The 19,275-nt window shown below is 34.8% G+C and overlaps 1 protein-coding gene across 1 annotated transcript in view; it reads right to left on the reverse strand.

Annotated features, from left to right (window-relative positions):
- The window catches only part of LOC107556266 (receptor tyrosine-protein kinase erbB-4-like), a 153,550-nt gene that overhangs the window by 34,658 nt on the left and 99,617 nt on the right, over nucleotides 1-19,275 (reverse strand). The window contains exons 3-5 of the mRNA XM_016239335.1: nucleotides 13,336-13,522; nucleotides 1,822-1,956; nucleotides 1,113-1,178 (exon numbers count right to left, since the gene is read on the reverse strand). Of these exons, the coding sequence (XP_016094821.1) occupies nucleotides 1,113-1,178; nucleotides 1,822-1,956; nucleotides 13,336-13,522 (388 nt within the window). The remainder of the gene's footprint in view (nucleotides 1-1,112; nucleotides 1,179-1,821; nucleotides 1,957-13,335; nucleotides 13,523-19,275) is intronic.

Consider the following 19,275-nt stretch of genomic DNA (forward strand, 5'->3'; position numbering starts at 1 on the left):
TAAATAAATAAATAAATAAATAAATAAATAAATAAATAAATCTTTGTAGATGTTGGAACTGACACAATTTGGCAAGGCAGACACGATATCTGCCAAATATCTGCAATTAACTAACTATCTAGAAGATAATGTCATGCTTGAGTTAGATGTTTGGTTGATATATGGCTATTCGGCCTGCATGCAAATGCACTCTTTTCAACAGCTAAATTAGTTAAAGTGAAGCAGTGTGCAAAACCAAAACAGACACTGTCAAATAACAAGTTTGTCACTCTGTCTCATCAGACAGTTCATGACTTGAAATACTTCATGCCGTCTCCAGCGGTCTCAAATGTCTCATGGAGTTAAAGTGCATCGCTCTGACGGCCAGAGCTCAAGAAGAGATTATGATCACTGTCTCTCTCTGTCCTTCTTTCTTTCACTCTTTTATTTTGCTCTAATTACCACCCACACTATGGGCTGTATCACCAGCAGGTTACAGTCAGTAGAGATACTCTGATAACCCTCCTACCAGTTAATTATCACAGCTACTGGCCCAGAGGCTCAAACTGACAATACCAGACAGCAGACTTTTGCCTTTTATTAGAAATGGTGTCAGAAATGAAAATCCCTAACTTCAGAAGCACATTGAGAAACAAAGAAAAAGAAACAAATATAAATGTATGTTTACTTCTGATGAAACTTTGATTACACATGCGACAGAAAGCACATTCTGTTGCCGCATACAATCAAATATGAAAATCTGTCTGGAACAACTATCAAATAAGCATACTATACATGTAGCATTCAAAAGTGCTTCTTAATGTTCAAAATGTTATTTTAATGATACTTTGATCAAGAAAAAATGTAAGTGTGATCTCAATAGTTTGTTCTAGATAGTTCAACAAAAAAGGGTGACTTATATTTGAGTCTGTTTGACACACAAAGCCACTGTATATTTACAATGCATTCATGTGGACTTATTAGGATACATTTAATTGTACTTCCCATAAATTACATTTTTAAATTTTAAGAAGAACGTCTAAGATGAAGGGCTATTACAGAGCTTAAAACTGGAATAGACAATAATAAAGTTGTGGTATATTGTATATGTAGAAAGATGAATTAAAACTCACAGCTTTGACACTGGTCTTCCTGGTGACCCCAGCAACGTCCATTACAAGATCTGTGACACCGTCTGCCTGCGGACAGAAGTCAGAATAATCAACCATGACATTTTGTGCTCAATATATTAACAGAACGGAAATGATCCATTCAAATGTATCAACAAAGATCACTTAGAAATAGTTCAGACACTAGATGTGAATTTGTATTTTTCTGTAACATTGCCACATCTCGTATTCTACTGGTAGTAAAATGTATTCAGTCAGCCTTAGAATTGTATTACTGACAGGCAGTTTCTTTCTTTTCTTGCTCTGCACAGAGTAGTTCCCTATTGTAGATGTAATGGTTTTTGAATTGAGTTTGAAGAACCTTAGCATTCACAGGATAAATTAATGGAACATTAACCGATACAGTTCCACAAGCAGAAAAGAGAAAAATAGAAAAGCCACCTGCTCCATCTTCATGGTCTTTGAATATGTATATATGTGTATATATATATATATATATATATATATATATATATATATATATATATATATATATATATGAGATTTTTATCATTTTAATAACTTCACAAGTTTTTATAATTTTGCAAAAAGGCCATGAAATGTATCTTCTGATGTGAAGAACAGTATTTCACATAATTAAATTTTTTTTAAATAAATAAATACAAACAAGATCATTAAAAAATTGGTCAAATCTGCTTAATGAAGTACTCACACGAGTTGCCACTGTTGTTGGAAGGAACCACCAGAAGTTCAGAACGTGGGTTCTTGATGATGTCATTCCAGTGGACGGTGTCAGCGTGACACAGGAACTTGTTCTGATCCACATACACACCACCATTCAGGATTTCTGGTTCAAAACATCAAGATATTAGCTTGTTAAAATAAGAATATTAGCTGAAGGATCAACACTCAAATACAGTGGCTCCAAAATGTATTTGGACATATAAGTATTATGCGTGTGCTTGTGCTATTTTTCCTCTAAAAATAAATGGCACTTGTTTTGATATTATTTATAAACAATAACTTTTATAAATATATAAAGTGTCACTTAAGTGTCCAGTTTGACAGTAGCAGTAGATGAGAAATTATTAGGCACAGATATAAAATCATCTTTATATTTGTTAGCTAAAACTAAAACTATTAAAAAGAATTTTATATATGTGTGTGTGTGTGTGTGTGTGTGTGTGTGTGTGTGTGTGTGTGTGTGTGTGTGTGTGTGTGTGTATATTTATTATGTACATATAAATACACACACATGCATGTATATATTTAAGAAAAATATGTTATGTTTATATATTAAATTTATTTATATGTATATATAAATACGTATGTAAATATGTAAATACATTTTATAAATATATATATATGTATGTGTGTATATATATATATATATATATATATATATATATATATATATATATATATACACACATATATTATGTAAACAAAAAGTTTTATTTTGGATGTGATTTATCACGATTAATCGTTTGACAGAACTAAATATGAAAAAAATGAAAAAATATGAAAAAAAACAATAACTGAAAAACAGAAAAAAACAATGCTGCCTGAATTACAATTGTGTTAACTGAACAAAAAATGTTAGCTGAAATAAATGTAGGTTTGTTATTATCAAACTACTAAAGTACTTAAGTAATAGTTTAATATTATTAAACTAAAAGTACTTAAGTAATAGAATTAGCAAAACTAAAATAAAAAGCTAAATAGAAATATTTGCAAATAAAAAATGTCAAAAGCAGATTATAAAATTACTAAAACGTACACTAAAATTAAAACAAAAACTAAAAATACAAACATAAAAGCTAACTTAAAATATGAACAAATACTATAATATTACATACAATAAGTAATTCTAAAATAACATAAACATGATCATATTTTTTACCATACTGACATTTAAAACAACAGATTACTAAAACTTTAATTAAAAATAAAATGAAAACTAAAAACACAAAAATAAAAGCCAGCTCAAAATATTAAGAAATACTGTAACCGTATAAAATAATACTAAAAGAACACTGGCATAAACACAACTGTATTGTGTATGTGTACTCCATTCATATGCTGGCAAAGCGATTACAATGGAAGCCATCCATACTGATACTGTCTTTGTGTATCATTCATTGATTCCAGCTTTTCTCCATAAGCAGCATACATTTCTAATCTCAAAAGTTTCTGTTATCCTGAAAAGTGTCTCTCAGGGTTCCATGAAGCATTTAGATGGGTGCAAAGCATCACGCTGGTTGTGGTGAGCATGTGCGGGTTTGACGAGCAGAGATAAGTGGCCAGACAGTTCAATTTATCAGTCTCATTCTCAGTGTGTAATTGCAATGATTACGAATAAAAATATGTTTTTGGCATCTCATTTTGACGTCCTCTATCTGTACATAAACTCTTTTCAGTCTTTATCAAAATCAGTATGTGGTCCATATCTGTCTCTCTGGTGCCAGGCTCCCTTCTGAGAGTGTGAAAATGTGTATCAGAAACCTTGCATGGTTGGCTGATCGTATTGTACTGTGCTTTCCAAACACAATGAATAAGTCTGGAAAGAAATCAGACCTGGTGCTCATCCAAGACAACACACACTAGCAATTTTCGACGATATTCTAGTCTCTTTTTGGCGCGGGCTCCTTTTTTCATTCTACATTTTTGGGTTTTTTGCTCATTATATTGTCTGTCAGGTGAAAAAACTAAATCGCAATACTCAATACTACTTATTAATATTTTAGATTCAGTTATCTTCAAATTCAGCACAGAGACCTTGCGTGTTAAACTTCCAGAAACACACTATTAGCAGTCATACTGGTTTCCTTGAAACCAGACAAACATCTTTTAGTACAAACTGAAGCGATATCATGTGTATTAATAACAGACAGCTGAGCTCAGCTAAGACAGATCTCTGTTAAAGTACAGAGACAAATCTCCTGTTTGACAATGAGAGCTACGGTAAATCAAAAGGACTCATCGAGTGTCGAGGGAAATAATTGTTTTTTTCTTGGTCTTTTTGACATAACATCATCGATATTTTGGAACAAATTGAGGGTGAGTAAATGACGACAGAATTTTCATTTCAAGGTGAATTAACCATTTAATAGTAAAAAAAAATAAAAAATAAAAAATAAAAAATAAACTTTTACAAATTTAAAGTAAAAAAAAATAATGATGCCTTTAAACTGTGGCACACAACTCATCCTGCACAAAAATGAACTGTACCTCAGATCTGAAAGACCTTTGCTATTAACTTTCTAAGCAAATGGACATGATTGTTTTCCCTCCTGGATGCATATATATATAAAAGTTTTAATTTATACTTTTTTGGACCAAACAGATGATAAATGGTATATAAGTATACTGTTTGTTGTTTGCAAACAAGTACGGATGGAGTACCATGGTACAGTAATGGCATCAGATGAAAAAACTATAGTACTATGAAATACATTACAGTTCAAAAGTTTGGGTTGGTATTTTAAAATATATATTTTTTTAAAGTATCGTATTCTCACCAAACCCACATTTCATTGAACATAACATCAAGTAAAAACCGTAATATTGTGAAATATCTCTACAATTTGGTGCAATTTAATTTTCTCTTTTAGCATATTTAAAATGTAATTTATTCCTGTGATGCAAAGCTGAATTTTCAGCATCATTATTCCAGTCTTCAGTGCCACATGATCATTTAGAAATCATTCTAATATTCTGAGTTGGGGCCTCAGGAAAACTTCCACAGAGGCCTCAAGATGACTAAAAATAATTAAATTACTAATAATATAACTATTATTAATATTTTTGTAAAAACTCTATCTCTAAATTAAAACTCTAAAAAACTAAATCAAAACATAAACTTAAATTATTCCACATAATGCAATACAAATACATAATTGAATATTAAATAATTAAATAACATTAAAAATACTAATAAAAATCCTATTTCTTATTTTATTTTATATGTTGTGTTTTCCCCATCAATAACAGTTCTTAAAACTTCTGAAATCACACACTTAATTGTGGTTAATTAATTTAATATAGCTATACCTCCTATCTCTTTTAAAAAGAGACAACTTTGTCATAGTTACAAAAGACATGCCAGAAATTGGCCTATATTGGAGAGCCTTTGAATATTGTTCTGGACAACTGGGGGACTTTGAGACAAAAACATTAAGAAGAACTACTTTAGAGTGCTTGACTGACTTGCCAATATCATCAAGTCACTTTGCAACTCCTTATTACATTTCCCTAACATCCATAGAGCCTGAAATGGTTGCTGAAGAAAACACGGCTCTATTAAAATGAGAGATGTGCCGAGTCACACTATTTATATAAAATAAATGCTTATGAAATTTCCAGTTCCATCTTGGCGTCGCTTAGTGCCACTTCCAGTAATATCCTCTTCAGACTAGCATCATGATCCACGGCCCTCCATCGCCTCCGCCCTCCATCCGTCCACATTCACGATGCGTCTCATTATTCAGCCACACAGGGAGGAGAGTTTGGCTGGTGGAGATAGCAGAGCATCCCAGAAATCACAGCCAGCAGCAGGGTCTCAGGAGGCCAGGCTGGGAGGGTTGGTGGAGCCATGATACGGCTGAAACCTCACAGACCATTCTGCAACAACGAGCTCGCAGGTGCACCTCACATTTCTCACCTATTCTTTTCATGTTTGGTGAAAGGTGGATTTGATCTCACAAGCAGGTACCTTTGAAACCGGGTCCCCTCACAAAGAGAAGACAAAGATCAACTGGGACATTGACACTGCAGCTCTCCAGCGAATTGCATTGTGCTGATAATGAATGCGGGACATGGGGTGGCTTGCTTTATCCCTTACGCAACATACAGTTTGATACAATGAATGCCATCTCGATTACGGAGTCCCTGACGAGTTCAAAGCAAACTGACTTACACTTACAATGCAGGCATTTAGTCTCACAGTATCCAATAAGACATTTCTCAATGTCAAACCACTAACACACAAACCCCTTTGGTAAAACAAACTGGCAACCTCATGGAATATACAATTAGTTGTTGTCACAGTAGATTACGGTACATTAGGAAGCACTGCAGTATGCAGATATGTTCCTCAGTGAATTAATACACGACCACAATAGGTTGCAGCATTATTGCATATAATCTTAGTTTACTGAAGGTTTTAAAGGGGAAAAAATAAGAAATTATATATATATATATATATATATACTGCATATTCCCAGCGGATGCATTAAAATTATCAAAATTATAGTAAAGACATTTACAATGTTACAAAAAACTACTTTCTACAAAAATATTAAGCATCACAATTGTTTCAAACATTTATAGTAAGAAGAAATGTTTCTTGAACACCAAATCAGCATATCAGAATGATTTATGAAAATCATGTGATAATGAAGACTGGAGTAATGATGCTGAAAATTCAGTTTTATCATCACAGAGATAAATTGCATTTTAAAATGTATTAAAATGGAAAACATTGTAATAATATTAATAAATAATATTAAATAATATTAATATTTTAAAATGTTACTGATTTTAATTTTAGTCTAAACTTCAGCCTTGGTGAGTATAAGAGGCTTCTTTCAAAAACATTACAAGGTCTTTCCGACCCTGAACTACAGTTTTGAACAGTAGTGTAAAATGTCAAACTAATTGAAACTGAAATCCAGTAAATTCAGCAACTCGTTGTCAACCTGCTATTTCACAAATACAACTCCTAGTTTCCACAAACACTGGCGCATCCCTACTCCCTGAAGCTTGTCAGATTGGAAATCCCAATCTTCAACTAGCTCTTGCCATTTTTGTGTGCAGTACACATTAGAAAGTCTGTTAACGGGCAGTGGGTGGCCATATAAGACTTGCTCATTCTATTAATTTTAAGAAAGTAGAGGGGCTTATTTACAACAGCACAGAACAAAGGTGACCTTAAAAAATCTCAAGCACCCAAACGACCCAAAATAATGGCAGTCTATTGCAATTACCACTTCCCTTGACAATCACAAATTGCTGATGCCAAAAATGCCTAATATTAACAGACCTCAGACTACTTCATGAACTTTCTTGCAATTACCTTTGACATGAAATGCTCTGACTGCACTCCACAGGGACGATGAGTTAAATAGTTAATGGTGGAGCTTTGCATTGGGCATAAAAAGAACAAGGAAGCCGCTGAGAGAAGGAACACCCAGAACGCAATTTGCCACCAGAATTGAGTCAGGAGATCTCTTTATATCCCCACTGCAGGAAGTCCTCGGAGAGCCGTTTTAATCACATTCAGCTGCAATGAACGGGCTTTGTTTTTTGAGAGATTCAGAGGCAAACCAATTATTACCCACAAAGCGCTCTTCCTGTCCCCACTTTGTTCTTGACTGATGGTTGGAAAAACAGAATTTGCTAACATAATTTCAAATTCAAGAAGTAATGCTATTACAATAGCTTTGGAAATAAAATCAAAGCACTTATAACTATCATTCTTTAGGGTGAGGGGTGACAGCTTTAGAAAGCTAATCTACTGTTTGTTCACGTCTTATTTCGGCTAGGCACAGTATAGCTATGCTAAGACAGCAGCTAAAAACCAAAATGGTGGCTGTTTATTGTAAAACGTTTGATTAAAAAGAGAACAAAAATGTTAATGCCACACTAATGCATTTTCCTTTCTCCTTCTGTTTTGATTAATTTACCTACCCAGATCAATGACTGTTATAATTCTACCCAACTAGTTAGACAGTTCTATTAATATCAATACTATTTATTTATTTGTTTGTTTGTGTTTTTATTGTTTGCATATAATTGAAATCCACTGTGGAAAAACACTGAACCTCATTCGCTTAAACAATGCCATGAAATGAAAATGTACCCCAATTCCAAATGCATGTTATAGATCTTTCATACATACATTAAAAAATGCCCTCATAATTCTTTGACAACAGACAATTAACTATCAATTTATCAACTATTTATTTATTTATGCAGCATACAATGGTAATCAATTGGAGGTGAAAACAATGAACCACGTTAGCTTTCACTGTTTAGACTTAAAAAATATATATATGATTTTGTGTTTCACATAAGAAAGTCATATATGGCATGACTAATGCATTTTCTTTTTTTTGTTTTGATGTATTTACTTTAAACAGTCACTGACGTAAAACAACTTACCCTCTAGTTAGTTAGTTAGTTAACTCTAGTTAGTAAGATAACAAGATTCATCATTAAAGACAGCATGGCATAAAAAATTCATCCTATTTTCCAAATGCATGCTATAGATCTCATTGCTAACTATTAATATGTTCCATAAATAAATAAATAATCAAACCATAACCGGATCTTCCGGTGAAACAACACATTTCTTCCTAATGATGCAGGATTCTTCAGTCATTTAGTTCTCATCTCTTCAAGTTCACATTTATCTACCTCCATTTTTAGGTGCAGCACCAACATCTCAAAATCCAATCAACAACCAGTACATGGAACCAAGTGCCCACCGTATTTTTCTTTCTTTTTATATAACACATTACACTTGGATGTACATCAAAATACATAAGAAAAGACCTGTCACTACCTACAGTATGTTTCATTGAAACTTTAGCCGAGCTATTTCCCTAATAAGGTTCCTCATTTGGAAGTCAGCATGAAATGACACTCACAACCCACTTTGCACAGCATAAAGTTACAGTTAACAACACTGCATAAGGGACATTGTAAAAAAATCTGAGCAGCAGCTCTTCAGTCCAAAACATGTTCACAAAAGCATTGAAACTTGTCTAAAAGATTGTTGTCTAGAGAGTCTGCAAAGAAGCTGAACAATACACGGGCACAGCTGGATCAAAAATGTCAACACAATGAAGGCCCAGCCTTGGGTTCATGGACAGAAGCTCAGAAGCAAGAAAGAGTTTACTAACTCAGCAGCCAAGGCTGTGTGAAAGAGAGCAGAGGACTGGACATGCTAGCCCAAGAGGCTCTGTGGGGGTGGGCGGCGAGCATGCTTCACTTCAAGGCTACTGCATTAATACACCGCCGGGGATGTGCACAAGCATACATATGAGGGCACAAAGTGTTAGGTTGCATGGAGATTTGTCTAACATAATGAATAAATTAGACAAGGTGGAATTGTGGAGTCAGCAAACATGGCTTAGACTCAATGGCAAAGCTTTAGGGAATAACTCAACAGGTTTCAACATACTGTAAAACGGGGAAAAAAACATGCAATAAAGTGGAACATTTGCATTTACATTTTCAGTATCTACATTTCAGACTGGTTTCCAAATCATACTGTATTTCATCAGGATAACAATTCAGAGTAGGTGTAAATAAGTTTGATTATTGTTAAACACAACCAAAATCAACTCCCAAACCTTCAGAAAACAACCAAGTTTCGATTTCAATGTAATTAATTTTAGTAAAGTAAATACAGCTGTTTTCATCAGAAGAGAATTTAAGATTTTGTTTCTTAAAGGAAAAAATGACTGTTCATAAAGGAACAGGTCAGTGAAAATCCATTTGGGGGGATTTTCATAACAAAGATAATGAATGCGCATTGACAGCAGATTCTTGAATTACACTCCAGCAACAAGCCAATATGTCTCATTGTGCACCATGCAATGCAATTTGATCATTATGCAGTATGCAGCATAGTTTTTACATTAAAAGGACTGGTGCATGTTTTCATATGGAAATGTTTCATGATACAAAGAAAACAAATGTATATTGTAAAAGCATGCATTGTACATACTGGAACAGTGTTGTAATTTACAGTACTTTATTGTAATAGTGGCCTCTAATGCAGCTAAATAAGACAAAAACATAAGCAAATAAATCAGATCATACTGTATACAGATTTTTTTTTTTATCTAAGATGAACGAATCGTTTGAGTAATGCATTTTAATTTGTATGCATACTGCATAATGATCTAATTGCATTGCATGGTGCACAATGAGACATATTGGCTTGTTGCTGGAGTGTAATTCAAGAATCTGCTGTCAATGAGCAACACTTCTTTCATGAGTTTGTGTAATGTAAGCCTTGATTTTCAAGCAACTGAACAAGTGCTTGAAAGTATTGCACATGATCCTTGAATGTTTCTTATTCAATAACCTTTGGCCACATGTGGTGAAAGATGAAGAAATATTTACATACAGGGATCTGCCCACTCAGTTATTGAACTCTTTCCTGACAACACGCTGCATGAAATCCTATCATCTGAGATTCGAAAAGGTTGATGAAACTGCCCTTCATGTAACTGATGGTTATAGAGGTCATCTATGAGGACATAGTCAAAAAATGAAGAACATTTGACCGAAGGACCACAGAAAATAAGGTTACAGCCATTATTATATCATAAGTTGCTTATGAAAGCTATTGATCATGCTGCAGAGCCATGTACAGGAACCATGAGAGGGGAGCACATGGCTATAATCAAAGGAGCCATTCATCATCAATGTGCTGAATATCTCAAGGGGCTGAATAAGAACTTTCATCTCTTAAAACTCATATTGAAAATTGCAGAAACATGGCTACCGTTGCCTCAAGAATCAGACTTTGCAAGCAATGCTGCAAGAAATAGAAAAATTCAATCCTAAAAAATGATTCAAAGACTTTAGCGAGGAATTCAAAAGACGACCGTTACCTCAAATGTGCAGCTCTTCCCATTACTCAACCCAGCCAACTTTTACTGCATTTTCTTGCTTACAATAGGGGTTATGATATACAGCACCGTCTTTTAAGAAGGGCTCTGTTGCAGTATCATAAATAGTGTGCATCTTTCTGCAACCCTGTGCTGGAACATTGTGTTTGCAAGCTTTTAGGTGCTGAATAAAAGTTATTCTGATTCTAGTGCACATTTCTAACTGTGGTTGTAAACAGTCACTAACTAATTTGAATGAATGCTCCACTATCGACAGCATCACTGGCAAATAAATAATAGGCCTATAGTCTTGTCCTTCAGATTGTAAAAAAATAAGCAAAAATAGTGATTAAAATAATGCACTTAAAGTCTGCAGTAAGACATTCTGGGGGGTCTCAAAGCAGAAATGTGTGGCTAACATGATTTAAAGACGTTCATTCTTTTGAATCAGTGTGCACTTGCATGTATATCCTAGAGCAATGCTTTGTTCCTTAGACTTCCATCGTAAGTGCATTACTGTAAACACTTTTTTTTTTAATCAAAGTCAAAATAACCCCTGCCTTCTTTTCCATTCTGCAGATCTCCTTTTCTTGAATCAAAGACTTGAATCAAAGAATCAAAGATTGAAAACTGCACCAATGTTTAACTGACTAAACTCAGCCTTAAACGGTTTTCTGGTTATATCTGCTCAAATTAGGTTGGTTATTGATGGCTGGTTTTAGAAGGGCTTTGAGCACTTTTCAGCTAGTTGCCCAGCTAAGCCAACAAAACACCAGCTTAGCCAGGTAAGCAGAAGAAGACAGAGGACAGGGTGGAAGACCATCTTTAATTAGTGAATTCGGGTTTTTTTCCCCCCAGAAGGGACATTCTAAACCATAAAGGATGCAAAAACCCTAAAATCCCCCAATGCATGTATGTCAGCATCCAGTTCATGTTTTATCCTCGTATTGCTCATTAAAAGTGTTAGTTCACCCAAAAATGAAAATTATGTCACATTACATTACACAACATTAACAGAATTTAAATTTTTTTGGCTGAACTATCCCTTTAAGCATGACAAAATATTTTTGTGGCAGTTAAACTGTGTGGATTCTTGAATCCTGAAGTACTCAAAGACAAGCTCTGTAACCTCATACCCCAGTCATTCAAAGACGCCATCTGACACCTCATCACAATCAAGAGAGCAGCAATAAAAGTAAAGAAATATCTTTGAAGACGCTAAGAAAAGAAGACAAGAAGGCAGCGGCGTACCCAGACTGTCAGTGCTCTATTTATCTCTACACCAAGATATTGTTTAATCAGCCATTAAAGTGCTAAAGCCATATTTGAGATTAATAATACATGATTATGCAAGATGCCTACTGGACATGTCGGTGGTTGTCTTAACTTTCCTTCCCTCACCTACTGTGACCCTGTACCACCTGCCGGACTCCTCTGGGCTTCTATTGCCTGTCCATGAGTCATCAGAAGTCAGAAAAGCATTATCAAAGCATTATCACGCGTCTGGTTGTTTTGTTGTGAGGTGCCACCAGCTTCTTTTATTTGTCTGTTGGCTTTTTGGCTCCTTGATCTGTTTCTGTTTCACTCCATATATTTTTGCATCCCAACAGGGATCTGGAAATATTGTTCTAAGATGAGAATCTATATTGCATGGTATAAGATGTAAAAGAAAGTCGCCCTATGAGGCCACCAAGCAAGGCTGGAGAAAAAAAAAATTAAGCTAGAAGTCATCTGTAAAACATGCTCAAATTAAACACAATACACTGATAAGATACAATGCAGTCACATAATGAAGAGTGGCTAATTTGTATGAGAGACATCTTGTGATGTACATGATTATCATGGCCGGCACTCTGCACAGCATGAAAGACATTATTAGCGCCAATCTTATCAGGCATGTTTTCAAATACACAAGTCCCTACTATGCTAATTTAGACTATAAGAGCACAACATACACAGACTTTAGACACTTAAACTTTAGTATATTAACTAGCCATTTAGACAAACATTCTGCACTAACACTAGCCAAATTACAATATGGAAAATGAATTAACAGGTCTTAATTTTCTTCTATCCAGTAATTGCCTACACACTACTGTTCAACTGTACCAGTGTTGAAAACAGTTGCTCTTCTTAATATTTTTTTTTTGTGGAAACTGTTTTAGGATTCTTTGATTAATAGAAAGTTTAAAAATAGCATTTATTTTAAATATAAATCAATTGTAACATTATAAATGTCTTTGCAGTTACTTCTGATCAATTAAATGCATCCCTGCTGAATAAAAGTATGAATACTGAATTTTCAGGAAAAAAAATATGTAATCTTACTGATACCAGCCGTTAAATGATAGTGTTGACCGTTAAATAAAAAAACATCTAGAAAGCATTTTAGCATTTTAAGATGAAATTTCAAGTGAAAAAACTTGAAAAACTCCTGCCTTAGCCATTCTGCAGCATTCTAGCTTTATTTGAGCAAAGAAATTGTGCCAAATGTAAAAACAACAAAAAAACAGTTTTGTGTAAATGTTGTCAGGGTATAGAATCTTATAGAACTTTTTAAGAAATAGGTTAGAATAGAAATAAATAACAGAATATACCTGTCAGGTTCTTGAGGCCAAGTTGTCTAAGGCCGAAGTAGCCATCCCGTCTGTAGTTGAGAAAGATGGCCAGGGCGTATCGTCCTTCATACAGTTTAGTGCCTCGAATGATCCGCAGGTTCTCCAGAGGAAGATAGTCGAACTGATTCAGAGCCACCAACACGTAACCCGTCACCTCACGGATGGACTGCGGAGATACAAAGAAATTCACTAAACAAACGCATACTACAGTCTCAGGTGATTCCCATGAGCCACTTGCTTTAGGTAGTTCAAGGATGTAGTTTGTCCTTTAGTCAAGGCTTTACCAAAACTTCATCATCAAGTCTATTAGTCGATTCATCAGACAGCCTTGATATAATTTGAAGAGATAATGGCCCAAGAGAGCGCTGGACCCTCCCTCTCCACACCCATATCAATCATGTTGACATCCAATCACGGTTTCATACTGCGTATCATTAGCAGGCACAGAGGACAGGTCTATTTCATGCTGAAGAAGCAAATGTGATATAGCTGTACTGATCGGACACACACAAACTGGAACTATAGTCACAGAAATCCAGAAGAGCTGAGCAAGCACACGTCAACAGCTGTCACCTGCCAGTCACGATCACTGGAAGTGCAGAGACACACTGCTAAAGATCAGTATGATGCCAAATTTCAGAGAGAACTTCAAGGTCCACGGCTGGGTGTAAAAATTGTGATATGAATTTTAATATGTTTTGAATATATGTTTTTGAGGATTCTACTGAGGGTTTAGCTCAAAGAAATCACAAATGCAGAACACTTACACAACAAATCACATATTTATTAAATTAAAGGAATAGTTCACCCCAAAAAATGCTGAATGTTACTTACACTCAGGCCATCCCAGATGCAGTTTGAGTTTGTTTCTTCATCAGAAAAAAATTTGGAGAAATGTAGCATTAGATCACTTGCATACCAATGGATCTCCTGCAGTGAATGGGTGCCGTCAGAATGAGAGTCCAAACAGCTGATAAAAACATTGCAATAATCCACACCACACCAGTCCATCAATGAATGTCTGGAGAAGCAAAAAGCTGCATGGTTGTAAGAAATAAATATATTGAGACATTTTAACATTAAACCGTCGCTTCTGCCCAAAGTGCGCACCCATAAACCATAATAACACTTCCTTCAAGAAAAAAGTCTGTCCTCTGTTGTCCTCTTACATCAAAATCCGCCAACATATTTATTTAAAACTGTTTTGGACTTATAAATGGTGCATATTTGTCTCCTGTTTAAGACGAGAACTTTTTCACTAAAGACTTGTATTTTAGCTTGAAACAATGGTTTGCAGTTAAAACGTTTTAATGACAAATGTGTTTCTTACAAAACACAACTTTTTACTTCACTAGACATTAATTGATGGACTGGAGTGGTGCAGATTACATTTGTATTATTGTAAGGGTTTAACAGGTGTTTGGACTCTCATTCTGACGGCACCCATTCACTGCAGAAGATCCACTGGTGAGCAAGTGATGTAATGCTAAATTTCTGGTACATCTGGTACAATGGTACATTTCTCCAAATCTGTTCAAAGCTCATCTTGGATGGCCTGATAATATGTACATTATTAGTACATTTTCTTTTTTTTTTTGGTGAATGACATTTTACAGAGTAGATTTTTATATTGTATTTTAAATTGTAACGTATAATGCCACAATATTGTGGTTTGGTAACTTATACATTTATTCTTGTCCAAATAACTAACCCCAAGTATACACATTATTAATGGTGATTCTGGCATTAGCAAATATCACTACTAAATATGCAACCTTTGTTGTTGTCATCAGCAGTTTCTGTTACCGAACAACAAACCAAAACTCTCCTCCAAAACCTTACACAGGCATTCAGGACATGGGCAGAATTTCTAATTTCTTATTTAATTAAAGGATTACTTTGCTTTGCACAACCTTCTCAAATAACACTGTTTACTTTGACACTAATTTGTTTTATTGCCCTTTTGGTATTAAAAATTCACTGGACCAGTGCTTTTGCTGCCAAGAAATAATAAAAAGAAAAAGAAAATCTTGTTTTTGATTGTTTTTAATAGACTTTCTTAAAAACACAGGCTAATTCAATTGCAATTACAGTTCTGTGCCACAATTCATAATTGATTCAAGCTAATTTAGCAAGCAGTAAACAATAAACAATTTATTGCTAAATGAGGTTTAAGCTTTTTAATTTGCCTGTGAAGGTTTTGTTCTTTTAAACAGGAGCTTAGCGTAACTCTGAATAATGTCAAATCACAATGAACCGCATGTTAACTAACACCTCTTTCGCTAAATGTTAATGTTAATAAGCATAAACACAGCAGCTGTGAGTATTAATACGGAAAATTAATTTTGGTGGGTCTACCTTGCATAGTCTTGTTTTCAAGGATAACAAAAACTAAAATTTGCAATATGAACTGTGGTAAATTTTCATAAGGGAACCACAACAACAGAGGCAAAAAAAAAAAAACTAATCAAAAGAAAAAAAAATTATATTGATATAAGAGGTTTTGGTGCTACCTTTCAATAAAACAAAACTGTACAGCATACAGATTCTGTCTGGATTAAGGGTCATGTTTCTAAAGCAGCATGTCAGTCATTGCAAATGTTTCAGATATATTTTTGAGAGATCTGGTCATGCTCTGAGATCAGGGAAAGTATTCCCTATGCTAATTGTTCCTTAGCACACTAAAAGTACTCTATTTTATCTATGCACTCCCCAGGAGAAAAGTTACAGGAACGCATGCAAAGCGCAGTAAATGTTAATGCAGTGATCTCTAAAGGACACACACACACACACACACACAATATGACCATATGAATACTGATATCACACAAGGCTGTCCAATATCATGCATCACAAACCTAGTAGCCGTAAAGGAGCAATAATACTTTAAGTGTGGTCAGCATTATTATGTCTAGGAATGGGCACAAAACTATTTATTTTAAACTGTTATATTTTTCAGAAACATTGCAAATTATAATGTATAATATATAAATAATTATATACATGAATATTAGTTGCATACGATTGTTTATTTTATTTTTGTATTTTCTGCTTCCGTGTTAATTTTAGTAAGTTTCTTAGTATATAAATCCTTTAGTCTATTTTTCATTTGTTTTTGTTGTTTTTAATAAGTCCATATAGAGTTGATTCATCCTTTTAGAGTTTATTCATCTTTATTTCAGATAACTTTATATTATATAAAAAGTACTATAATAAACTACTTTAAAAGTAGTCCTATTGTAAAAGCTTTTTAAGCTCTTTAATCACTTCTTTTCGCCTAGATAGCAGTGAGATTTAATAAATAATGTCAAATAAGTCTCTAGCTTCCCAGCTACCCCAGTAATCTTGCATAAAATTTTAGAAATTTCAATATGAATATCTGCTATTCACATTCACTTTATTTTACCTCTATAGTTTGTCCACAATTATTTCATTTGGGCCTATAATTATTTTTAAGGAAATTTAGGAGAAATATCAAAGACTAGATTGATATTTAAATGTAAGAGAACGTCTAGGTTACTTGTGTAACCCTCGTTCCCTGAAGGAGGGAACGGAGACGTTACGTCAGTGACTGACAAATTGGGATCTCGCCCGAGAGCCCAATCCCCTTCGAGTGTTAACAAAACAAGCCAATGACAGTTGGCGTGCGTGTTTCGCCACGCGCACCCCGCCCCGCAGCGCGGGTATAAAAGGAGAGCGCGTGCAAACGCACATCAGTTTTTCGCTGAGGAGCCGAGACTACGTGCCCCGGCCGTACAGCGGTGGTACAGCAACTGTGGCTACGGAACGTAACGTCTCCGTTCCCTCCTTCAGGGAACGAGGGTTACACCTTCCAAGATACAAAAAAATAAATAAAAATTTCTGAAATTGTGAGTAAAACATCTTCAGCAAATAATAAATATTTGGAGTTCTAATGACTTTATAATCTACATTTCACTGTCTCGTTTCAAATACTTGACTGTCTTTGGTGAAAGCATGATGAAAGTTTGCTGACATCTTTATTGAGAGCATTTTTATTTTTTTGATCGAGACATCAACAGAAGTAACAGGAGAATATTCAGAACAAACAAAACAACTCCAGTTACAAGCGAGAAAGTGGCAGGAGATCATTTTTCGTGAGAGATATGAGACGGCGAATGAGGAGGGTAGTTGACAGAACCCCGCAGTGAGAAGTGGGAAGAGTTTCAGGGTCACAATCATCCATTTTTAGATGACAGAATGTGGCGAAGGCGTCTTTATGAGCAGGCACTCTCTGTTCTGTATTCAAACTGAAGAAAAACACAATATAAATGTCATCGCTATTGTTAAATGCAATCTGTTTGTTCCACTCCATGTGGCAAGCTACATGACACTGCACATATTTGCCTGAAACTAGCTCTCACTAGCAAATATTAAAAATCCATAAAGGAAAACAAATTGAAGGGCTAAATTAAGCAGCATTGAAGACACATTTTAATAACAATGCATGTTGTAAGCAAAGTTTGGTCTTCCATAACTCAAATAATAGGACTTCCTTTAGCGCTCGGCGTCTCAGACGATCATTACCTTCATTTAAATAGCAATCATGACCTTTACGAGTATCTTTACAAACAACAGCAATCACTCAACCACTGGAGAAGAGAGCTGGCATATTGTGAATGATAAACCATAACTACATTTTGGAAAATAGCTATGAATCGAAATGCATTACACTGAATGTGACTCATAGAAAAACTCATCTTTTTTTAAACCAAGAAATGGTTTTACAACATTGACTCTGTGCTAAAATCAATCTGCAGGGCAAGAAGCTTTCAGAAAAAGATTCTGTGTAATTGATTTAGAATTCATTACACTTCAGCTTCGTCTATGCCAGGGTCAATATTGTCGAATATGACAGATTAAGATACACAGTTCAACTATCATTCATATGAATGCTGTGCATTCAATTAAGGTCATTTTTATTGTCAGCACTTTTCGTGTAGCTGTTATAATATTCAGGTGTCTATAATTGCTGTGAGGAATTCATTTAACCTCAGAGATAATTTCATAACACTGGTGAATGTAATGCGACTTAGATAGCCATGTATAAACTGAACGGATACACTTCGCATGAGTGTTGTTTTTCTTAACTAAAACTAAAAACAAAAGTATTTTCTAGTAAATCATACTCCAATAATCTCATCAAACATTGTCAGTTTAAAATCATCTGCTAATCTTGTCGATTCTCAAACTGCAACAAATCTTTGAAACACTCCTTTCCAAAGAAGAAAAGAAAACGTATACCTTCTTTGAACAATTTAGGAAGTCTTACAGTTATATTATTGATGGAATTACTGTACTATGCTTCACAATAAATGACTGGATAAAGTGTATAAAAGATGGAGCACTGCGGCAACACTCTCCGTTTCTCTCCTTGTGTTCGTAAATTTAAATTTGATGCAGTCCAGACTCCTCACTAAAAAAGTTACGACACAAAAGTAAGTTGAACATATGTCCACAGAGCCATGAAAATGGCTTTTATTTCATGGCATTTCAAGCATAAAGTTAAAATGTGTAATTAGTAAACACTAATATGCTATGAGCTTGTGATAGCAATTTTGAGAAGGTGAAGAGACACTTAATCTAACAATGTGTTAATTTCCCATGAAAAAAAAGCTATAATTACACTAATGTTAGTGAGCTCGTGGCTGTGCTGAAACTCTCTCCTCCGACAATGCCGCCACCTACTGGCCTAAGGATGCAACCTGCAGAAGGACTCACTAAACAACTGGTTTCAGGAAAACCAATAGGACTGACTTACAGGTTTTTGGGTTTGCAAAATGCTTCAACCTTAAAATATTAGTAGAGAAACCCCACAAACACAAACCTGTAATGAGGCTAGTGAGCTGGACAATCCCCTCTCATTTGGGTGGCTTTGATTAATGACAGGCCCAGTTTCTG

This window comes from Sinocyclocheilus grahami, unplaced genomic scaffold (assembly GCF_001515645.1).
Source record: "Sinocyclocheilus grahami isolate Dianchi unplaced genomic scaffold, SAMN03320097.WGS_v1.1 scaffold563.1, whole genome shotgun sequence".
Classification (NCBI taxonomy): Eukaryota; Metazoa; Chordata; class Actinopteri; order Cypriniformes; family Cyprinidae; genus Sinocyclocheilus; species Sinocyclocheilus grahami.